This window comes from Camponotus vicinus, unplaced genomic scaffold (assembly GCF_025532165.1).
Source record: "Camponotus vicinus isolate PSW18456_S1 unplaced genomic scaffold, iyCamVici1.0 SCAF_4, whole genome shotgun sequence".
Taxonomy (NCBI): domain Eukaryota; kingdom Metazoa; phylum Arthropoda; class Insecta; order Hymenoptera; family Formicidae; genus Camponotus; species Camponotus vicinus.
In genome coordinates, this window is record NW_028141976.1 from 5,423,560 (window position 1) to 5,449,893 (window position 26,334).

General features: G+C 33.3%; 1 protein-coding gene and 1 long non-coding RNA gene across 3 annotated transcripts in view; one reads left to right on the plus strand and one right to left on the minus strand.

Annotated features, from left to right (window-relative positions):
* The window catches only part of LOC145970776 (uncharacterized), a 48,711-nt gene that overhangs the window by 1,336 nt on the left and 21,041 nt on the right, over positions 1-26,334 (plus strand). The window lies entirely within an intron of this gene.
* The window catches only part of LOC145970770 (uncharacterized), a 32,199-nt gene continuing 12,925 nt past the window's right edge, over positions 7,061-26,334 (minus strand). The window contains exons 3-13 of the mRNA XM_083097707.1: positions 17,738-17,843; positions 16,742-16,967; positions 15,228-15,749; positions 14,024-14,933; positions 13,702-13,815; positions 13,196-13,600; positions 12,127-12,473; positions 11,479-11,994; positions 11,285-11,397; positions 11,009-11,216; positions 7,061-10,932 (exon numbers count right to left, since the gene is read on the minus strand). Of these exons, the coding sequence (XP_082953833.1) occupies positions 10,377-10,932; positions 11,009-11,216; positions 11,285-11,397; positions 11,479-11,994; positions 12,127-12,473; positions 13,196-13,600; positions 13,702-13,815; positions 14,024-14,933; positions 15,228-15,749; positions 16,742-16,967; positions 17,738-17,843 (4,023 nt within the window). The 3' untranslated portion in view covers positions 7,061-10,376. The remainder of the gene's footprint in view (positions 10,933-11,008; positions 11,217-11,284; positions 11,398-11,478; positions 11,995-12,126; positions 12,474-13,195; positions 13,601-13,701; positions 13,816-14,023; positions 14,934-15,227; positions 15,750-16,741; positions 16,968-17,737; positions 17,844-26,334) is intronic.

The window sequence follows — 26,334 nt, forward strand, 5'->3', positions numbered from 1 at the left end:
GAAATTTAATATGTCAAATAAATATTAATAAATATAATAATAGAAATTTAATATGTCAAGTAAATATTAGGTTTATTTCTCTCTAATGTTGAAAACGTGATGCGTATTTTATATCATCGCGAAAGTGAACGACAATAGAAACTAACTTCGGAGTGAATTAAAATGTATTTATTTTTTTTTAAACAATAACGCAGACACGCAAGTGTGCGACTACCATTCTTCGGACTACGCTGTCATTTTCATAATGACAATAGCCGAATGATCCACGCATCGTATCCATGATGAGCAATTTACAATGCAAATCCCGCCACCTTCGCAAATCTCCAGTTTGCTGTGTCGAACGTAATGGCCGACTTATCTCATTAATGAATGTCTCGAATAACGACTTCATTAAAATTTTGCTTCGAGCGAAAATAGATCTCGGTGTTGATTATTTTTTCGGCGCTTCGATGTATATAAAAGACAACCATATATAATATTTTATTTTTAATTAAATGTATTACGATTAATTAAATGTGCTCACTCGAAATGAATCTTTTATGAAGTGATCGAGCCGATTAAAATAATAGCGGTGACATTCAACATTTGAGAAGTTTTAAGTCATATTTTTAATCGATATGTAAAAGGATAACGACACGTGGTTCATCGATATCAATATCCATGATTAGTTATACAATGGCAGATCGTGATCGGCATACCTAGTTATTGTTATCCCACGAATGTCATCGGGGTTCGCGATCAGCTGTATACGTATCGCGAACGGATGGATACGATAAACTGCAGCGTGATAACGATCTCGTTTACGAGCAACTCCTGGACGAAGCTACCTCAATCGTAACCACGAACGAGAGCAATGTCATATCCTCGTGGCAAGAATATATGTATCCTGCTGATCGCGGGCGACCGAGATAATGGTTCTCGTGACAGGACAGTCGTGAACTTTTATCAATATCGATATTACATCAAACGAACTTTCAAAGCCTTTTAAGTTGCGCGTATTATTCATAAATTAATTGTACTTAAATACATAATTTTTTTACACTTAATTATGTGTAATTAAGCAACTAGGACATAACCAGGAAGTTAATTTTGCGATTATGATACGATGGGTTTCGTGAAATCTAGTAATTCAATCTTTAGGAGAACGTATATAAATTTTTCAAGCACGATTCAGGAAATGTTCAATAATAGTCGGGACACTTGTTGCAAGGATCGGCAATCTTAATGGGACACCCACGTGCAAATCCCGAAGGAAGCGACTCTGTGGCACTGTACACTTTGAGAACGCGTGTCCAATCGACTCGACACGGCGCAATCGGATTCCGTTAATTGCAAATTTATGGCGGCCGCGTGTAGAATTGCACGGGGAACGGAAAGAAAATCGCGCGAAAGAAAATTATTCCTCATGAACAAGCTAAGAATATACCGTGGGAGAGTCGTTCGGAAAAATGTTATTCCAACATTGTTAATTTATCTCCTCGATATTAATTTAACCCCTATTTCCATGATAATTAGATTTTAATTTCGATAATTAATTCAGAAATTGTAATTATTAAAATCCTAATTTAAAAACATTTTTTATCGGAAAAATATTCGAAACATATCCTATTATTTTTATAGTAAAATATCTTACTACCATATATCTAATTAAACTAAATCTCTTTATGAAATATTTATATTCTACGTGAAATTTCTATCACAATTTTTTATTAGTCTCCATTCATACATTTTATTTTTATCTTATATTATCCATTCAGATACTATATTGATTCTATAGGTTTTTTTCTAAATTAACATACTCTTCACCACTTGTCCGCTAATGATCTTCACGATGGCAATATTCGCGGCTCACAATATCGTACGCGGTGTGACTCATTCGACGTCTCTTGCTCGACCACGCGTGATTATTTCACGTTTGAAACCACCTCCGCGGTGGTAGGCATATACGTACTTGTCGACATTGCCACCTCATGTCTCACGCCGACATTGTAGGCTACCATTGATCGCGTTGGCGATCGCTGAAAATTTCTTCGAGGTGATAATGTACCGCGATCGCTACCTTCTGCAACGATAGGTATGCGCAGAAATCAAAAAATGAGTGTGCGAGATACTTAAATCACTTAATCATTATTAAAGAAACTTTAATTATTGTATATAAAATTTAATATATTAGATATCTCAGAGTGTCACAATTTTTTATAGAGTTATTTATTAATAAAGATAGTTGATAAAAAATTTCCAAGATAAGAAACTTACTGAGATAAAGAAAGACACTTTCTAAGGCCTTGCCCGACAATGCGTCGTTGTATTTAATTGAATAAATATTGAACCATAGTATCGCGATTAAGATAATGCAACATTAATGTCTCTTTGTCTATCTGATTTTTTTGTATGACACAAACGGAATAAATTTAAATTTTTCTATAAGAATTCCATATAATTATTCTTATTAAAATCTCATTACGTTAAAATATTAAAAATGCGAGTAAAGATATATTTGTTATTTACATGAATTTATTATTCAAAATTTTGTTGATTTCTTTATGAAATTTTTTTGTCAAATTAAGAGTTTAAACATAAGAGTTTAGTGAGTCGGAAATGAAGGAATATTCAAGGAGATCGAGGAATTTCGTGGCAAAAACTCGAATTACGGTCAACCGCCATGTGTAATTAGTAATGTTAATAAGGAACGCTACGATGTATTCGCGAGGTTAATGACTATTTGCACACAATGAGGGAAAGCACCCGCGGTTATTGCTGTCTGGGAGATATCGCGTAGGACACAAGCCGCCGACGTTACCTGCGTATAATTCTAGAGACGGAGACAGAGCTCGCGTGGTCTGACAGGTCGACACGTCATCCAAGATGCAATCAAATTTTTTGTGAAATCAGATTGCAATGAGGCAAAATAGGGAACGGTATAACGAATCAATTTCGTTTCCTCGTTAATCACAGACTATGGCCCACGGGATCAAGAATAACGTGACAATCCCTGTTGCAAAATCCTTCGATGTAGTGCCAGAGCAGCGATCCTGTATCTGCTATTTCGTTCTCTCTTTGTCTTCTTCTCTATATCTTCTCTCTTGCTCAAATTTTATTGTAATGACGGTCGCATAACTTTCGAGAAATGATTTCTGGTCAGCTCTATGGAGAACAATCAGATAACCATGAACGCCTGCACATTCTTACGTAAGAATGTGTTACGTGCAAGCCAATGCGAAGTTGATTTTCTCTTTCGGGAAGAAGAGGAGCGGGAGATTAAAGTATATTCGATTATTGGTGCGCATTAAGCTTTAAGTACATTTATTGATATTTATTGACATTTATTTCTCAATCATTTTCCGGTCATCATTGCACGTCATCTCATATATTTTCCATGCTAACAATAAATATAACAATCGTATCTAGAGAAGCATTTATATATTCTAAGAAAAAATTTTAATGTCTAATTTCTTTAAATCTTTTTCAGAAAATTCATTTTTTTTTTAAGAAAAGCTTCCGTGGAAATGAAAATTAAAATATAATATTTCTAATTATATATAAACATTACTTGAAAATTTTTTACAAAGTATTTTACAAATAATATTCTACTCTAATCTCGTCATATCTATATGTTGCATCCATATTGTGTTCAAAAATAATGTATGTCCAGAGTAGATTAAATTGAATAAACTTAGGCAACAGATTCAAGATATTAATTATAGTTAGTGGGAAGACAAAATCCGAGAGATTTGCTGACAGCAAAATGTCATCGAATGAAGAGATTATCGCCAGACCGCAATCAGAAATGGTTGATGCTTGATCGTGACACAATGGTCACGTGCTGTAATACCGTGTTAAGACCTGTTAGGCACTAGACAACACGCGTTACAATCGAGTTACGTCACGTGCACGTTGCAGAGAATTAATAATCTTCGTTGCTCATAGCAGCGAATGTGACACTGCAATCGCAAGTCGTACTTTTCAGTTTTGTAGAGATTCTTCATTTTAGCATTAATTTTATAAATTACATTTGTTTGCAAATTTTCCTTATCCCGAATTATAGAGTCACATTATTAAAATTATATATTCTATTATAACGTATAAATATGCTAAATAAAAATAATAAATTATTATCAATGAAAGAATATTAGTATATTTTAGAAAATAATTAATTATATTTGCAAAATTATATTTTTAATAGATATTAAATAAGAATTAAATAATGATGAGGCCAGTGAAATCTTATTCGTAACGAAGCAAGAAATTCCAAAGTATTCCCATATGTTTATTCCTTATTTAATATTTGCATATAATTGTGGGCAATAAATTTATTAATATAGAAAATATTAATATATTTTAGAAAATAATATTAATTACATTTAATATGAAATTATAACGAATATATGAAATTGTTTAAATATTCGAAATTAAATAAATTTATTGCCGACAAATACATGTATGCAAATATAAAATAAGGAATAAAAATGTGAGAATGCTTTGGAATTTCTCGCTTCGTTACGAGTAAGCTTTCGCTGGCTCTGGCCTGGCCATTATTTAATTCTTATCGGATATCTGCTACTAAATATAATTTTGCAAGCAGTTGCGTGTCTCCGCAAAAACCAGTTCACTGGACAAATTATCATTTCACGATCGCCAAGGACATCGAAAATTTCCTCACGATGAAGAATAAAAAATTAAGACAGAGCTATGTCTTGCTTTATATATCATTCTCGATCAAAAAGATACAATAACTCTGTGCACAATCTCATTTATATATTTGTAATGCAATAACCTTGGTTTTTTCTTGAAAAAAAATGTGACATAAAAGTTTAATGAAATACCTTACGCCTCTTTAAAATTTCCAGTTTAACTCGATCATCGAATTTGCACTTAAAGAAATACATACTTGTAGCAACTCACCGTTTTTAAATCATGTAATAATCGTGCTCCACATCGAAGAAAAAACGCCCGTTGATACGAGGCATCGGCACGTTAACACGGGCCTCTGCCGAATCATTTAACATTATAATGACCGGGCTCCTGAGAACAGTCGGAACAGGTAGGAATACACTACAAGACCTGTTACGAAAGAGCGGGCGGACCTCCCGCGGTTTCTGCTCGCCGGCACATACGATGTTATCTTCATCTCGATTTAGAGAAGCTAGGAGAAAAACTGGGGCCGATAATGCCCGCGTAAACAATGGACCGGTCGAACGATTTTTGATCATTTAGAGCGGATACAGGTATATCGTCAAGATACCTGTGTAGGTAGCTGCGTAGCAGACACAGAATTGCCGTTATTATCGGGGATATCTGCGGTATTTCGCCGCGAATACCCGCATACATGCGTTGTCACTCAGGAAGACTTACAGTGTACATCGTTGCAGAGCTTTCTCGGATGTCGCAATCTTTTTTCTTTCCTCTTTTTTAGCCTACCGCTAAATAAACGGTCGCCAATGGAGATATTATAGCGCGGGAGGCTGAGATACCTGGCGCATACGTATTATTTATAGCATAAATGATGAATTATGGAAAATGATGCGCAAATATCTATATATATATATATATCGAGAAAGAATAAAAATAATATATATTTATCGCAATATAATTATTTAAAAATTACATTCAAGCTTGATTCATATTTAAAAAAACATGTAAATTCTTATTCCGATAAAAACTTCAATATTTATTTATATTTAATCTATTAAATTAAAAAACAGTTCATTTTATAAATTTTTTTAATTGTAATTCATACAGAATGATTTATTGAAGAATCAGTACATAAATAGTATCAGAATAGTTCATGGTGGCGCAAACTATTGGAGGGAACCTAAAGATCCTAAGGTGATTGTTGAAATCACTTAACTGCTGATGATATTCCTAGAACTATTTCGATAGAAAAAGGAATAGATGCATCATTGATTTTCTTTTAGTTTAATGTAATTTTGTTAACGGCATAATTTGTGAAAAAAAATCGCTTTGCTTTTAACTTATATCTTATAGCTAAATTGATATTGTATTGCTTGATTTTGAAGTCCGTTAGCCTAAATGATGCTATCCCATATGTTATAGAAGGTGTTTGTGTTGCCATATAAAAGGAGCAATACAATGACATATATGTAATTTTTTTAGAGAATATATTTGTTCCTTATAAATTTTTTAGATTTTTCTTTCATGCTTTCTTTTGCATTTATAAAATCGTAGTTACATTATAAAACGTTTTAATAGTTCATCATAAACAAATATAGAATAATAATTGTTACAGAATAAATCTGAAATATGTATGAAAAATATAAAAAATCAGTATAAAAATATATATACACAAAAATAGCATATTTGTCTAATATACATTAGCATATACATTTTTATAGTCTTACTTGTAAAACATAAATAATGCTAAATATACATGATATATATGTGATACATTTCCAATTCTGAAATAAATTTAAATTAAAATTGTACATATCAGAGTGTTTACTTAAATTTTATAAAAAAATATCCTGAAAGTTTTCTAGAGCAGCTTTTCCAAATTGTTTTATTCGAAAATCCAAATGAAGAGGATATTTTAAGGAATTTTTGGCAATTTCCTAAAATATATTTTTTATTTGTACATGTTTTCTAATGCTTTTTACGAAGAAAAAACATTTAAATTTCAAATACTAGATTTACAAATATAAACAAACTGAATAGAGATTTTTTTTCATTAAGATAAGAATTTTTAACTTGCAACTTTTCATGTTTTACCACTAAAAATTAAAATAAAAAATATGTTCTGTATATTTAATATTTTATTAAGGCATATTGAATATATAAACAAAAATATATAATTTTAAATAAAGATATCAAAGATAGATATTAATATATTTTAAACCTAATTCACACACAATTTGGCTTATCGGTGAATTGTCAACTGTTTAAAATTATCAAAGAGAGAATTTTTTAAAAGTGAATCCTAATCAAGTTCATGAGAATTCCATGTTTTTTCCAGGGAGTAGACACTCTATACACGCAAAAATGTCCATATATGTACGTATATGTAAAGATGAAATGAGGTTGTATACAATAAACAAAACACACACATGTTTAACATTATTTAATTCCAAAAGGCACAATAAATATGCGCTCAAGGAACGTATGCTGCGAATACCATAGATTCGCCATAGATTTAATTACAATATATATGATTTGACAATAAATAACACTAGTAATCGTAGTGTAGCGAGTAAAATCAAGGGTTGTATATACGTGCCTTAGGAGTAATCGCCGTATATATCTGGCAAAAAATCGCCGAGATTATTTTTATAAAGTTAACTACTAGAGGAAGGACTTAGTAATATGCCGTGGTATGTACAAACATATGTAAAAATTTTTTTTACAAGAACCTGCAGTCTATATCTGTCAAAGGAATATTCAATCGCGATGCATTCGCGGGTATTATTCCTCTATCAGACGAATAGTAAAAAAGTTTATCTCTACGCGCAATAATAAACTAATTTTCTAATCATTGTGATGTATAGGTGTGTGATACTGGCATATAATATCTATATCTTTCTTTATGATATACACATATATAATTGTACATAACTATTGTTATGAAACTCGAGCGAGTTTTACATCTGAAAAAAGCCGCTATATTTTTATAAGTATAAAAAAATTTAAATAATAAAATAAATATAATTTTTTTTACTCCTTAACTTTTCTGCATTGTTTTATAGATATCTCATATATTTGATTATATATATCTTCATTTTTTTTATCTCTACATAGATTTTTTGTCTATCTTTTTTATTTGAGCTTTTGCAAATATATATACGTATTAAAAAAAATTAAAACTATAATAAAATAAGTCTTAGAAAGATTGTCGGATAGTGATGCTTGAATGAATATCATCTATACTGCCTTTCATGATGTAAAGAACGTAGTATAATATTGCGCATTACATATAATATAGTATAATTATAGATACGTTTCTCGCAATGTTGTTGCCGAATGTGCGCGAATAGTTATGAATTGGAATCGAGAATTAAAAATACTTTTCTATTGGAGTCTTTGACGCTCTACGTGAATATTTTCGATGAACTCTCTTAATTGTATAGTTATTCAGTCATAATGAACAGCGGATGCTGAAAATTAACCCTTTCTAGCACACTTTATATATGTATAATCCTATAATAACAATTCTTTAAATTATACTCAATTGTAATCAGTAACTAGTTACATGATTATTTGCATTTGCTATCTAACGAATGGCACGCTCATTTACATACAAGTCACTTATTTCAAAAGCGGTATGCAAGTCTAGATTCGAAAATTTTTCTGTAATCATCACTTTGGAAATAAGAAGCTCATATATTTTACGTACACACATTTTGACGTTATATCTATCATTTATTCAAGAATGCAGGAACATAAAAAAAAGCAATTCTCAAGGAACTTCGTCGACTAATGCCGGAAAGGGTTAAATATATTATATGAATTTATGTATACAAAATATGGTGCTATCTGTCATCTGGCGACACTACTTTATACAAGAATGCTATTAAGTGGACCCTTAATAAGAAACATATTCTGTATAAAAATCTTTCGCAAGAAATCCACTTATTATATATCAATAAATAATTGCATCTGTCGATCGAGTACGTAGTCAGCCGGTGATTAATCTTACAATATTAATTAATCTGTGATGTGTTGGTGGTGGTGACATGTGATCGACAAACGTGTAGTCGCATTCGTGAAGGGATAATTAAGAAACAGGGAAGAATTGTTCACTGATTTTTTAAGTGTAACGAGCAAGAAAAAATGTCATGGTTATACGAACGTCGCCACTCGCAAAATACCGGATCTTATTTATTCAAATGCGTTAGCTTCTTCTCGAACAAATTATTACTCGACAAGAAATAAAAGAAAACAAAGGATAAACAATGATACGATGCGTCTCTTGCATCTCGAGAATCAGTCTTAAAGATGCATTGAGCAGAAGGCGACAGAACTGCTGAATGAAGAATGCATTGACGTCGATCGTCTTTTCGGTTTCGCGAAACACATATCTATGAAAAGCCACTATTCCCTTTGGAACCCTTCAGGTATTTGTCTGTGATGTGATAGTGTTATTTATGTCTACGACCGGTCAGATGGTGCGACTAAATTTCGCAATGGAAGTCAGTCTCAAAACTGAATCCGGTAAATTAGTTTTGCCGTCGATAACTAACTGTCTCGATTATTTTATATATTTTATATTATTTTTCTGTAGATACTTTCACATATTCGCTTAGAGCACACATCTCATGATCTAGCTATGCGAAACTGGCACTCATTTGCCAATTCTTTTAAATTAATATTTCAATAATTATTGCAAAAATGACAAAACGATAAAGAATTTTCTATCGAGTTTACTGTGCTCTGTATGTATGTGTGAATAAACATAAATGAACCATGATTTAGTCGTGAAATCGTAAAAAAATATATACATGTTATCAAAAAAATCTTAGTATTAAACTCATTTATTTTCGAGCAGTGGAAGGTTGCCTGAAAAGCGAAAGCTCGGGTTCGATTCCCGATCCAGCCACTTGCTCCTCACATATTTTTCAATGAATTTTAATTTATTCGAGACAGTTTCGCTATACAAGTACGCACATTTCGAGATATCCCCAGGGATATATCCCAAAACGCACTAGGAATTCTTTTATGAGAGTCAACGCTTTTCCATTGCTATCATAATCATTTAACTCAACATAGTTTCTTCGTGTTGAAAGAATTTTTAACTGGTAGAGAATATTTAACTGGTTAATTAAAATGCTGTACCATAGAGTCGATTTTCTGTGGTATTGTTAAAAAATCCTTTGGTATAACTTAAGCGATTATATTTGCCGATAAAGGCCCCTTGCGCCTCACATATTTTTCTAGTCCACAAATATTTCTAGCAATTATTTGTTAAAAAATTTGTTGAAAAATGTGTGAATGCTCTCTACACAGAATATGTTATCGATGCCGTTGCAACGGTTTCTGCCGCTCATTGACCAAATGAGCGTATAGACTTCCTCCCTCCAGTGATGCCAGAATGGTTACGCTGGCAACAGCAAATTATTTTGCATAGAGTATAGCTCGGCGTTCCTCGACGCCCCTCGACCCCCGACTGTTCCACAGAAACGCCGAGCTATACTCTATGCGAAATAATTTGCTGTTGCCAGCGTAACCATTCTGGCATCACTGCCTCCCTCACATATATCCGCATTTTTACTTGGAATCATTCGAGTCAACTTTCTTACTTTATTCTAGGACACGCATAGTGTATCTTGGATTCTGGTGTTGAGCTTGTACAGTTACTTTTCTTTAATAGAACACCGCTTCGACGATCTGACTAGTTTCCAATTTCTTTACAAAATCATCTACTTATGTCAGAGCACTGACACGTTATCGGTGCTTTTCTTTTCGGACAGTATGGACGTTCTTTCCTCCATCTGTACGTTCCCAGCGCTACCATTTCTGCCGGATTCACAGGTTAATTTTAGCATACCTGGTTGAAGATTGACATACCTGTGAGCCTGGTTATCATTTGAATTATCTTGGAGCCACAATTGCTTCAAAATCGAGGCTCTTGTAGAGTCCAGTAGAGGGCTAGAACTGTCCTGTTCACTAGATATGCCGATCAGCAGAGAGTCTAAAGTCTGATCGTCATCTTGGCCGTTCAAGTCCAGTAGAAGCGAGTTCGGGGATTTCGATTCTTGAGTTTGAGAGTCTAAACGCTGCGATGGCCACGAAATGGAGAATTTTCGATTGTTCTCCGATAGTTGTATGTCAAGTTGCGCGGTGTGCTCCAGCTGCACACTTGACAGAGGCACATCCAGACACGGCGCGATGATGCGAGGATTTGTCGCCAAAAAGTCAACAATCTCCGGCGCCGATGGTCTCTTTGTGTGGTCCACATTCCAACAGGAATATATTAAACTCTCGCTGTAAATATAGAAAAATAAAATATAGCAAAAGAATCGCTAAATAAGATGCTACAATCATCGAGATAATTACTTACAGTTGCATTTTTACTTTCTTCGGCACAGTGAGACAATTACCAGCTTTCACGTGCGAAAGTACTTCATTATTACTCATCCCTTGAAAAGGGAAACTGCCAAATGTAACAATCTCGTAGAGCAACACGCCGTAAGACCAGACATCGGATGCTGGTGTGAAGATTCCTAGCGCCAGCGATTCTGGCGACATCCATCTTACTGGTAGCATGCCTGTGGGCAAATAAAAATTTTGTCAATACAAATCCTTTTATGAAATTATAGTACTAAAAATATCTTACCTTTCCGATTAAATTTATAATAATCGTTCTCATACATTGGTCTCGTCATACCAAAGTCTCCGAGTTTCACCACTCGCTGGGCATTCACCAGACAATTGCGAGAAGCGACATCTCTGAAAGAAAAAGAAACGTAATAATTATGACATCGCTAATATTAGCGTTGCCACTAGAAATCTTGAAAATCTTCCACCTACCTGTGAACATATTTTAATTGCGCTAAATAACTGAGCGCTCTAGCAACGTCCAATGCCATGGCGGTTAATTTTTTATTCGAGATCTCGTCGGAGTCTTCGTAACTCCGATCGTTGACCAAATGTCTTCTGGCCAACAGGTAGGTCTTCAAATCGCCGTAAAGCATAAATTCCATCACGGTTAACACGGGCTCGCACTTTATGCACACACCTAATAATCTAATTATGTTCTTATGCTCGAATCTCTTCATGACCTCGACCTCGCTCAAAAAATCAAGCTTCTCGTCGGTCGAACTGCCGACTTTTAAAGTTTTTACAGCGACGGCTAGCCAGCCCTTATCAGGGAAGAAAGCTTCACCACCGTAAACGGTACCGAAAGCTCCCTCTCCGAGTTTTCGATTAATTACTACTCTATCTCGAGGAATTTCCCATACGTCTAAACTAGAAGTGTCCGTCTGCGATAGATCGATACCCAGGGACTTCATATACTTTTCATGTTGTCGTACTTTTTCATCGTATCTATAAAAAAGTAGCAGAGCATTATAATTAAACGACAATACAAGAATACAATATCTTGAAGAATATTTATTTTATCCTACATATATCTATTATGACATAATAAATGTAGAATAATAATTACAATGAACGTACTTTCGCTTAATCATGATAAAGCCAATGATTAAAATCGCTCCGAGGAGACCGAAGCCGATGATATTAGCGATCACTATCGCTACTTCGCAAGAGACATCCAGTAACTCTGCCAATCCTGCCAAAACGCATCTCGGCGCAGGCTCCGAACCATCGTCAGGCATCGTCTCCGATAACCAAACGAAAGCCGATGTATTTAAATCCAATGTTCCGCCGATTACTTCGTGTTTGACTTCCGAAATATTTGGATAGAAATTACCAACAATACGTGTCTCATTATCGATAAGTTGTACGATATTAATAACGGAATATCTCGATGGTCTGCCTAGAAATTGTATTCTTCCGGATACCTAGAAAAATGGAAATATATATTTAGTTATTGTAAAGCATTGTCGTTTATATACGGTGATTCACTATATATCGCACGATATTTTAATAACAGACAGAATAAATCTTAACCGAGTTATTTCTTGATGAAAATTTACTGCAAATTTAGTGCTATATATGTATAAATCATCTTATATATCATTTTACATCGTCATGCAATAAGCTAATTGATAAGAACTCCGCACATTTTATATGAAAAAAGTGATTTCAGTCAAAAATTGACTGAAATATAAACACGTTGTATTTTTAGATGGTGTTGATCAAAGGTTTCTTCGAGCAAAAAGTCCGAAAATCAAAAATATAAAAGATACGATGATTTTTTAAGTGGGTGGTATTGAAGTTTAAAAACCGCCTGTTTTATATACATAAATATAATAACAATAAAATATAATAGATAAAATAAGAAATATAATATCACAGAATAAAAGAATAAATATAATATAACAGAGAGGGTTTGGAATCAATAAATATTATAGAAGGAGCACATTATGTATAAATATTTTTTTGTAATATTTATATATTAATTTAATCTATGTATTCAAGAACAGAACTTTGATTTTCGGATTTTTTGCTCGAGGAAATTTTTGATCAGCACCACTTAAACTATAGCATATTTCAATTTCAGCCAATTTAATCAAAACCATTCTTTTCATATAAAATGTACGGAGTTTTTTGTAAAACCAACCCCGTTAAAATCAGTCTCTCCGATAATGGTTGTGAGACGATTGACCGTATGATCACTATGAAGATCGAAGACGTAGCTCTCATTCTCATGGATAAGTCGGTCCATGGCGTAAGCATAAGTCCACATAGCATCGTAGGCGTAACCGGCATAATTAGAGGGCTGTAACGGAGGATCCTGCATTCGGCAAGTGTTCTCATAACGCTCGCGCCATTCGCGCACTGTGATTCCCTCTTGCATTATACTGTCATCGCGAGTGAAATATGCATGTGACAAGCCGAGGTGTCCGTTTATGGCCTTCATCATCTCGCTCGTAGTGCAGAGTACTTTTTTTCCGCCTTGTCGATTATAATAATCGGTATCATACCATTGTTGCTGAAGCCAAAGCGGGAGAAACCAGACGTAGCCCTTTGACAAAAAAATTAAATCGTTGAAATTGCTGAATTATCTTTAATTATATTTTTATAATTTATTCGTAAATAACGAGCACAAAGTGATGTGATTATTACCTGAACAGCTGTCATCTCCAATTTATATGCTTCGCACATAACCTGACGAGCTACCTCACCGTACACATCTGCGATAATAATTCTTGCTCGTTTTTCTTTCAAATCTTTTAGGTACTGAAAATTAATAGTTATTATAATTTATGGTGATTCATCTTCGCATAAATGTTATTAAAATTAATTTCACGATTTCTATTTGTACAAGTATCGTGTACGTCATTTAAATAAATTGAAAATTTATTTAAATCGGCAATTTTTTTATGAATCTTTATTACGTTAGCCTTTATTTAGTTATTGCACAACATTTTTCATAAATTAAACATACATTCGTCATAACGTCGACTTCTCGCTCTCTTGGAAACTTGACATTTGCCACGAAAGCGATGCCATTATCTCTGAGCAGGTCCTGCATGTATGATATATATTCGGTGTACTTTTGTCCATCTTCCGTCAAGGAAGCGACTCGATGCCAGCCCAGCTTCTGCAAAAGCTGCAGATAGACATACTTGTATTGCCTGTTCTCGCCGATAGTCCTGAAGAAGTACGGATATTTGCTGCGGTCGTCGAAACTGGATCCTTCGGCACTGTAGCTAATAATCACTGTTTTATAATGCTTCGACACTCCGACCAATGGCTCCACAGTTTCCGAGCAAGCCGGTCCCAATACACCGACCAGCTTCTGATAATGATTGTGTACGATATAATCGATAAAGGACTTCATTACCATGTCCGATTTACATTGGCCATCGTTGGCCAGCAGGGTAAAGTTGTAATCTCTCAGCAGAGTGTTGTTAACGTTGATAACTTCTTTCGCCATCTTAGCGGCGATCACAATCGATTTGGCCATGTATGAGTCCCCAGTCATGGGAAATATTCCGCCAACAAATAAGGTGTTTTTATGGTCGTTGCTGGGCTTCCATTCCGTCAAGGTATAATTCAGATTCTCTTTCAACCAGTCACAGGCGATTTCTTCGTCCGAAACATTACTCGCTGCCCATGTACGTCGCGCGATCAAATTCTCGTACATCTCTCGGCTAAACTTTGCGCGACTGATCGATTGAAAAGCCATTTTCGCGATCAATTCCAACCTATCCCATACTAACTTCGTTAGTCTGTTCGATTCGTAGGCACAGCTGATCGACTCTTTCGCACCGCAATGTGGAAAATCTATCGTTGTAAATTCCTTCTCATTCGGAATCACACTACTGGGCGAATAGTGTAAAATCACCAGCGATCTGAAAGAAATTTTTATGAAACTCAAAAAATCTCATTTTTTATTTATTAATATTGATTGTTTTGACAAAATTACATATTATATACTAAGAAAAAAATAATGTTGAATCAACAACACCAGTGTAATTGGAATTTATTTTATTAATTCAATAACATCATCAATCAAATCAATACGTCATGATACTGATTTGATTAATAATGTTATTGAATTAATAGAAGATAAATTTCAATTATATATTATATGATGTTGTTGATTCAACATAATTTTTTTTCTCAGTGTACAAAATCAATCGTACTTATTCTCAATGAAAGATGAGTTTCGTGCGGATAGCATGTACTCCCTGGTCAAGTTCTTGGTCAAATATCTGAGATTCGGACCCACCCACGCCACCTTGACGTAGAGCTTCATCTGATCGATGTGCTCCTTCACAAAGAGCGTAACGTCTGGGTATTCGGCTAGCAGCAGCGCGCATTTTGGCGTCCTCCGCTGTCCTTGACTTTGACATTGTTCCGGGATATACATCCCGTGCTGGCAAAAGACTTCGCGGCAATAATAATCCCTCGTATCCGGATTCATCGTGGAATTCTTGATGATCGGCAGATACGCCTCGTCGATGGCGAACCTGCTGGCGGTTTCCAATTTGGAGAAAATTACCCAGCTCTCACTGAGTCCGGCTAACGCATTCGGAACGAACCAACCAAAGTGTCCCGGTGGCGCTATCGAGCCACATTCTTTCACGTTGTATTTACTCAGCAGCGGCGACGTGTCCTGCTGCGGCGGAATCCACACTTCCATGTTCACCATCGTTTCTGGAACTCTGTTATCGAAAAGAGAATTAATTATCCGATAATTGTCCGATTCAAACGCGTATATTCCTCTGTTAAATTTAAAGATCGCAAAGTCGCAAATTTATTTAGCTATTTGTTCGATTTGATATTCTGACAACATCTATGTATCTGATGAAAGAATATCAAAAATATGTCATCATCTAATAATTTATATAAATTAAATTGTTTATTGTTTATTGCAACAAAAGAAGATATTAAATTTGAAGTGACTTGACTTTTCTATTTTGCATTTATGTAACAGCTAAATATTAATAATTAACTTTATATATTGTATTGTGACATAATATATATATATCGTCACATCTCGCAATAATTGGATACGTCTCAACAATTGAAATATGTCAAGATAGATACATTGTTCTGATTTGCACACAAACAAATATTATTAAATGATTGAGAAGCTTGGTATAAATATTAATATAAATATTTTAATTAGTATAATATTAATATAATATTTCAATTAATATAAATATTAAACATATATAATTGTTAATATAAATATTAAAGAGAGAAACTTAATATAGTATTGGTAAATATACATGTATACATTCTATTAGTATGTGCATGCTGATTATTTGCTAGAAAAAGCTGAGGCAAAATATAATCGCTCAGCAAAGCATACATTTGCAATCAACATAGTAGATATTTTCGATCATTAATTAAATGTTGCAGATATTTACTATAGTATGAGAGATGTATTTTCATAAATTAAATATACATATCAAAATTATAAATTCTATTCACTTCCTGCAATTATGTTAGAAATTCAATACTTATTATGATTCAATACTAGTATTTAATGCTATTTACGCTCGTTGAAAAGCTAATGATCGAAAAGCTATTATAATCATGTTTGTGATACAAAAAGTAAAAAGGTAGATAAAATAAAACATTCAAGAAATCAAGGAGACCAGAATCATTGATTGCATAAAGTAGCATTAATTACGATCATTTATCATACATTTTGTGTCCATTGTACGTCGGCTTCTCGGATAGTCTCTCGAAGACCTCGGATGCGTTGAATTTGTCATCCTTATCGATAATGCCAATGCCGGTGTAACCCAATACTTCGGTCAAAAAAATTTTCATGATCTCTGACGTCAATCTGTGGGTGACTCTTCTCGATACTTCAAACTGAATGTTCAAGAAATGGCCTTCATGATGAATTACCCTCTTTGGATTAACTTCTGTAATTCATAAAAAATTTATCTCGAAAAATTTTTTCTTTTTAAATACTTTTTTTTGTAAACTTATATATAGTAAAAAATTATAGCATTATAACATATACAGTTAAAGAATTTTATTAATTAATTAACAATTTTATTGATTAAATTATTTATTTAATTAATTAGAAATTTTTTAAAGCATTTTATTAATTAATTAAAATTTTTAAAGCAATCGGCAGCGATTAGAAAAACTGCGAAAGGGACTTTGTAATTTGAACGTATATAATAAATAATGACAAAAAATTGTTATTCGACAATTGAAAAACACGAGTTAGAGAATCGCCGCAAATGTAAAAATGCAAGGTTATTTTATCGCTCGATCCGATCGATGTAAACATCTGAGAAAAACATGTAGTTTGTGGTAGAACGTTTCCGGCTATTGCCAATCTGCAATCTGCAATATTTAAATACTCGATAATAAGCGGGTAAGTCATACGTGGCGCAGTTACATTAACGCACATGGAATGCGAATTCCTTGGCGAATTCAGTTTATCAATACGCGCCTGCGATATATCTAATTATTCATCAACAACGAATAATCATCTATGGGTGAATCGTCGACGTGATTCAATTAATGTCCAGCCACGCCTCGCCATCGCGCCAATTAGCGATTATTTCACGTGACGTCGTTTTTCCGATGGCGAATCAATGATATCAGCATCTTCAGAGCTGACAAATGCGCTATAATTGAACTACAACGATCGGACTGACGATAATGATCGGCGATTTACCTTCTAACTTCGTCAGACAGTGATTCGAGTATGCGGTCTTCAGCACGATCACGAGGATCAGCAGGCCTACTAAGGGTCCGGATCTCAGCATCGTGATCTTCTCATCCTGCAACAGACGAAATGATTAGTGCTATTGAGACTGTTCGTTAGTAATGGATTAATTTGGGACTCCCAGCTGATCCATAGAATAATGAAACGGTTTGTTTAGTGATCGTATTATTTCGAGTAGAATATTAAATGAATTGGAAGCTATGGAGGAAAAAAAAATAGAAAATGGTAATAAAGTAATCATATAGTAATCAAGATTCTTGAATCCTGTTCTGTTATCAAAACATGGTATCTTTTTTTAAATGTATACATCTCATTATATATAATGTTTATAATCTCGCGATATTATTTCAAAATAGGATAAATTCATGATTATCTTTGAGGAATTTTATTTTCAAAGAGAAGCAAAACACGTTAATTTATTGTAGTAACCAAGTGCATGTGTGTGTACACACACCAACAATTTCATGAAATTTTTTCAATCAATTACGTATATTCCTTCACTATCAACAATTTCTTTATTTGATACATTTTCTATATTAGGAATCCGTGACAAACATTGTTACAAGATAGCAAATATGCGTGACCAGATAAATGAAGTTTTTCAGTTGTTCGGATATCAATCGCAAAATAATATCATGTTTTGCTGAATCAACCGATATATATATATATATAAATAACATTCACGCGTGACATTACGCCTAGAGAGTGTCACACAACTGCATACTGATCTAATACACGTGACACTCAGATAACCGTAACGAGTAATTCAGATCATAAAATGCAATATATTATGATGTGTTTGGATCGAAGAAAAAAAAATCTTCTCCTATCGTATAACTCTTACAAATCTATAATTTTAATCGAGAGTAAAGCTTAGATTAAACGTATAGAAGTGTGTGTATATTTGTGGTATTCAAAGTCTCAGCGCAATCCTTCTGCACATTTATTTATTTTCGATACGATTCAAACAGTTTGTCCTATTCTAGCTTTAGTCTAATTACACTGCAAACGTAATCAATTACATAAAAAAAAAATAAAAGTGTCAATTCAAAATTTATATACTTAAATTAACGCGTTCATTGTTTCGTATGTACGCAACAATTTATAATCTTTTTAAAAGAATTTAATAATTTTAAATTTCAACAATATTATAGTCTTATTTTAATATTGCAATTGTCACCTCAAGAATATATAATTATTTAATTCTACTTTAAGAAAATTATAATCTTTGATTTAAAAATGTTATTTTCTATCTAACATTGTTTCTTTTCCATTCAAGAAAATTAAATCTTAAATCATAAGAATTTATTTTTCTTGATTGAACTATATAAAATAGTTTCATTCAAGTAAGCAATTATTCAAGCAATTATATTTTTCTTTAATTAACGCTACATAATCTCATTTCAAGATTTTCCATGTTAAAACTAAATATATTTTCAAAACGAATGTTCTTTTTTTCTCTGTATTATTCCGCGTAATATACGTTTCGCATTTATTACGCATTATGTTAACTACGTTATTTCGCATGGCAAGCGATATCGCTCCGTTATCAAGACGAGGTGTAGGGCGATAGGGTCGCAAGGGGTTACGAAGGTAACGAACGCGTTCAGCCAGCGGGATATCGGTCGATCTTATCTTCCTGCGGCGATCAAGAAGGCGCCTTTCTGTAGTCACGACAGTACGCCGCATGGTGCAAAGAGCGAGTCGCAGGGACTTCCGGTTTCTACGAGCGTTAGTTAAGCGACGAGAAATACCGTCAGAATCTATTCGGTAGTTGCCTAAGGCGCCGTACACGCGATGAAATGCGATTTAAACGCGTTCGGCCTGAAGGGATTAGAAGAGTTTGAATTATAAATGAAGCGTGATTCAGTTTTATATAAGATCGTCTGCAAGAGTAACGGATTGACGTGAATAAATTCATTCAGAAAACAGTTATACGATTTGATCTCGAAATCAGATAATATGGAATTAACTTATATCTAAAGTCCTCTTCATCTTATCATCGATTGTCATTCTGTATATTTTTTCATTATAAACATAATATAAATTTAAAAATAAATAATCGCGATCTAATATTTGTTGTATTGTAGATGCTAAATTAAAAACTAATAATTTTGTATGATCTTGATTTAAAATTGATTTCAAATAGTAGACAATCAACTTTATTAAATTAAATCGTCAAAAAGGAAACATTTACCTTGTTTTACTCAACTCGTATTCTTGACACAATATGTTTGGAATGAATGAGATTATTATTATTATAACTATGCCTAACTTAATTAATTAATTTTCATCTACCGAGTAAAATTCTGCGCTTTGCGTGATGCAACCTCGACAATGTTGTGTACCAAAGTTACGAATTCATTGCATATGAAATTTATATCAATCTGGGGATTATATCCGAAAGGCGAAATGTGTGTCGAGTGGAAAGGAAGCAGGGGCCGCAATATGCTCGAAAAGTGCAGACTCGTTGGCGCCCGGATGTCGCCGCGACGTCTGAAACTTGGTCGTATCTTTGGAGGGTATAAAGCAGCCATTGCGTCAGAACACGACAAATTTTATCACGCCATTTGAGCGTGGCGACATGCTTCTTTATTGCGAAATCGATAGACGACACAAAATATGGATCAGGATTTCTAGCGTGAGTAAAAAGCATGTATATTTTACATGTTTATTCAAGAATTACGCGTATTATTTCGTAAAAAAATATAAATTACCCGAGAAAGAATTTATATCTAATTATATATAATGTTATGTATAATAAGAGCTATTATTATTTACTATAATTATATCAAAATATTTATAATTCCATATCGAATTATGCAAAAATATCGAATATAACAGTCGAAAAAGAAAATCTAATATAATTCTGCATAATTTGATATGAAGTTATAAGTATAATTAGATATATATAAATAGTTATAAATATAAATATCTTGATATAATAACATATAAATGAATAACATATAAATATAAATAGATATATCATAATAATATAAATCTATTATAATAATAGATATATTACAGTAATAAATATATATATATATATATATATATATATATAGTAAATAGATCTAATATAAATAGATCTTATCATATATAATTATATATAAACTTTTTTGTCGGACGAAAATAATACAAAAATTTCGTCTTTATATAAATTGATATTAATATGTAAATACGAATAAAAATTATAATTCAACCAGAGTTCATAAAAGGAGTTAATATATCGTCAAAAGTATTGCATAATTTATTTTTTTCAACATAATTATAATTATTATATATTTATAAGATATATTTTTTTTCTTTAAAAAGATATTCGTTCTTAAAGAGAGAAGCAGTCACAAATAAGTCTCGCAAATTTGTGAAACAAAGATAACGAGTTGTCAATACATTCAACGGTGCAAATTTCGTTTAAAAAAGTCGCTTTTCATATATCAGTATTTTGCCGAAATAAATAGTGCGTACAAATGTCATCGCATGCGACCAAAACGCATCATCTGTGTCCCAAGTAGCTTCAGGAATCGACAGCAAATTTCATTAATTTAATGCATTAATTTTCGATAAATAAATATCGATAAATTTGTAATCGTTTATTAAGACGAAAAAATAATTCTTCTCGACTTCGCATTTCGTGACTTTTATCTTTCTTTGTCATATAATGTATTTTTAAATTCATAAAATATAAGAATGCCTATACACAATCGGATGGAATATTTTTAGAATATCTTTTTCTGGATTAAGCAAATTTACGCCACGCAAACGATTCGATCTTTGCGAACGGATGTTGACGATATTTTTATCCCGTTTATACGTCGTATTGACTGAAAATTATACGGAAAGCGCAAGATATCGTATTCGGGCATCTTGAGCTTAAACGACGAAGTGACGCAAAGACGAGAAGACAAAATGATCAGGAGAATGACAAAAACGTTCGCAATTTAGATGCAATGCGAAGAGGCGTCGAAGTGCGAGTCCGACCTACGCCCCCCGTTATCACTCATGAATAAGACATTATCAGACACACATCGGCTGAACTTTGCACGGATGCTGCGTCTCGAGTTTCGTCACTGCCATTCAGAATGTTTTATACAAAAAAATCTATATAATATTGGTACTGTTATGAATAAGAAGCACAAAAATCAGCGAAAAGAAATATATATTCTTATACTTTTACATATATATATATAAATCTTTTTTTATTTAACTTACTAATTTTATAATTTTTAATATATTTATTCTATCATAACGAGACTCTTATCGTTTATATATTTTGGATATAATAGATGAACGATATGCGAATTGGAACGTTCAGTTAGGATCAATTTCCCAATTACGTAATTTGAAAATTTGTGAGACTGATTGTTCTACATATGTGTGACCTCTTTCTAAAAATTCTTTCGTTAATCGTAACTGTGAACGAGTTCAATTGTTTTAATTCCAAGATTTTAACGCAATTTACATAATAAATCACTTTATTGCGACACGTGTATTCCATGGTTCCTCCACCTATTTTCCATTCAATGTCGATTATATTGTGCCTCTGAATTTTGTTCCGATTACATTATCATAACAAAAGACACGGTACGGTTTGCCGACCGTTGGACTCTTAAAACTGTCTTCAAAATAAACTTAACAAGCATCTCATTCCGGTTCATCCTTGGCCTATATGGAATATACGAAAATAAAGTAATGCGTTGAGGCAAAAATATAGAATAGGAAAAATAATAATATACGATGATTTTATTCGACTTTTTTCTTTATGGTTTAAGAACAAGAGTCAGATATAATATACTATATTATATTAGTCACATCAAATACATTATATTATGATTTCAAACTTATAATTAATTATTATAAATTTATATTGATTATGCTCCATGTAAAAAAAAAATTTTAAATATGAAAAAATATTGAAGCATCCTTCGCACAGAACAAAATGTAAAAATAATGTCTGAGTATCTAAAGCAAGTTTAATTGTAACCTCTGATCTTGGGCATGTGCATCACAGTCTAGTTGCGTCATCGATAACATTATAACGTTAATTCAGTTCTGATTGCCTGAGATAAGCGCTCGCAGGACGCGGGGTGGAAACCTGCCTCAGGTGGCAAAATGAACGTTTTGCATGGACGGATGCAAAGTCCGCTGCTTTAGATGCCAGGTGTTGATAGGTGGACGAATATTTAACAACATCATGCACGAAGGGATAAAGAACACGCGACTGTGCACGCGACTTTGCGTGCGCGTAAAAGTCAAGCTCGAGGACGCGTGCAATGTTTCGTGTTTGTGCGTCGAAACTTGTGCACGGATAAAAGCCATTCGAATTGGCGCGACTTTGCTATTTAACTTATTCTATCTTTTTCTCACATGCAAAAAAATTCCCATCAATTTGAATATTTTGCATAATTGCGTTCAATGCGATCACGAAGTAACTTGATCGTATCGTGCCTTTCTACAAATGCATTTATTTCGAACTTACTGCGGTATTTCTAAGTAACTTTCTTAATGCATTGAATAATTTAATTGCCATCAAGTTCTTGAATTTAACGTTTCGAATAATTACATTTAAAAAAAATGTAGCTTCATAAAAACACATGTGCGATAAATATTTTTTCTATAAACGTCGACAAGTTGCAAGCAGTTTCAATGATGCATTGGATTATTTGACTTTCTTCGACTCGATTGATATTTGTAATCTGTGTTTGTTCTTATGCCAATTTTCCTGTTATTATTCTCGCTCGAAATTTATTTATACAATAAAACGATATTTGCCGTAATCATTCAGTAGAAGCAAATAAATTTGAAGTATCATAACACATCCCGGTAAAGTAAAAAATAAATTCTCTCAAATACGATATAACGAAGAAGACTAACTTGCGTGCAAGATAACAAATAATAAGTAAATTATAAATTTCCAAGTAATGTTTTTGTCGTTTCATCACGAGAGCAATTCGAGATAGAACGATTGCGTATCTATCTTAAACAAGTAGGAGGAAGAAGAAAGACCTCCGACATGGAAAAAACGTTGCGAAATGATATGATTAAATGATGTAATTACTGGTGCTATGACGGCAAGGAAAATCTGTCGAGATTTAGTCAATGTCGTCAAAGCAGAAAAAAAAGCAAAGTAAAAAATGAATTGAATTGTAAATTGATGTAAAAATGTCAGTATCGTGAATCGATTGTTTATAAAACAGGCATTAGGCTTTCGAAAATAAAGTACATGAAAAAAATAATTGGAAATGATACATGCGAGAAAAATGGGGAAATAATATGAGCGAGTAACGTGATTATCGTTGATTGCAAGGAAAATGCGTTGTCAAAGCTTAAAAATAGCAACACGTTGCGTTGTCAAAGCTAAAAATAGTAGCAAAAATAATAGTCAGCGCAAAATGATGAAAAACATCAAGAACGGAATCGCGCGAAGTTTCTCGCGAGCAGAGACTTTTCTATTCTATACTTTCGTTTAATTTATATTTAATCACAAGAAAGAACTTAAATTTTCAAAAATAGCAAGATATAACAAAAATACATATTATTTTTTTAACATTCAAAATACATAAGTTTTTTATTTACAATCATTTTGAGCTTTTTTATTTTGAAATTTTTGTTTTCTCTTCATCGTATTTTTTTTATATCAAATTTAAATCAATCTTTGAATTTAGTCTATATGTCGTTTAATTATTTTGCGTAGCTACTGTCGTTTTTCTCTACTTCAGACTAGTTGCCGGGAAAAGATCTTACGCATAATGAAACATCGCTGTCTCTCCCAGACGTCGTCGACGGGGCAATAAAAGTTCCGGGCTACAAAACATCGAACGACAGCTGTACCGTCTATTTTTGGAGAGCAAACTCGCGCGCGAATTAAAGTGTCTCCACGCGTGCATGCGTTGAAATGCGCGCATGGAAAAACACTATTGAACGAGGCGAATGCGAGCGCAATCAAACGCGTACAAACGGAATCAAGTAGGAGGATTGCGACAAGAAGCGACTTTACGGCGCCGGAGAGAGGAGGGAAAGCGCAAATGAAAATCGCAAATCGGCGCAGTTTGCCTTCTTATCGAGTTTTTTCCGACGGCGGAAACATGTACGTTTTCAACGACGACGATAAACGACGATATCGCTGATACGCGCTGACGAAATTTACGCTTGCGAGGCCAGAGATCTCGATAGCATGACAAATGTCACAATAAATGGCAATGGCAATCTAAAGTTCGCACTCGGATCTTAATTTAAAAGAGATATTTTGTAATTAATAATTAAATAAAATTCTTTATATAATTATAAAAGAGAAAATCCTTTAACAAGATATTTAATTAATACACTTTTACTACCTGCTATTACTGTCCTTTATTAATTTTGTCTTTATAAACCATATATCCTGTTTAATTTTGGTTAGCATTGTTTTAATTGATACACATGGTGTCGCTCACGTTATTAAAAAAAATTTTATTATTAATTTTTGGGTATTAAAAAAAAGAAATTAACGCGATTATTACATTTCTAAATCTATCACGAGCGACAATGTTTCCATCTGCAGCGGTAGTACAGTCACAGGTATTAAAATTACGTAATAGGAGCGAGCGATTTGTGAAGCTGCGTCTAAGAATCGTTATTAGAAAACGCGAGATTGCTGGCTCCCGGCCACACCAACAAAAACAAGTAAACAATTCGTAAAATTGCACAAAGAACCTGGTAAATTGTTTCTACCAAAAAAAAATTGTAACGTATTTTAAAACATTCTACAAAATTCTAAATTCTATTATTATTCTATTCTTGTTACAATGTAATGCGAAGAATAATGAGACTATTTCCAGAAATTTATAGAATAGTTTTTAGTTTCATATTATTTAATTATATTATTACTTCACATTCCACTCTTGAACTCTCTCGAATTTAATTGTGTTCACATATTATTATAATAATTTTAAATTATATTGAGCCTCACTTAAATGAATATTTGTTATTTTAATATGATTATAATTATCTAACTATAATTATTTTGATGAAAAATAAAATAATACGTACACTGTGCTCAAAGAATCCAAAACGATATACAATATTATTGAATGGAAAGAAATGAATCCATCAATATCGATTATAATCCATCATTTTCCTCGATAAGTTACGATGTACGCAACATACTTTGTAAACACGCACTTGAAAAAAGAAACGAAGAAAAAAATAAAATACCGATGCGCGATATGGCGAGTGAGTGGTTTCTCGCGATATCGAGAACCGATTGTTCGAACCGATATCAATCGACGACTAACGCGAGATGGCAGATCGACGAATCGTTAAAATGCATCGTGCTGTGACGTCGCGAAAAATCGTGCACACCGACGACAATCGGCGTAGATAAAGGAGACGCGTTGGCAAATCGTACGCACTTGTCAGTCTTATTGACGTCACGATGACACTCGTGTGTGTTTGTCACGAGCGTGCGATACGATCTACGACATTACGACAAATATAATTTTCGTGCGCATGCCACCGACTATTTCACATTGTGCCAGCCGCGTTTAACGTTAATGATATTTATTTAT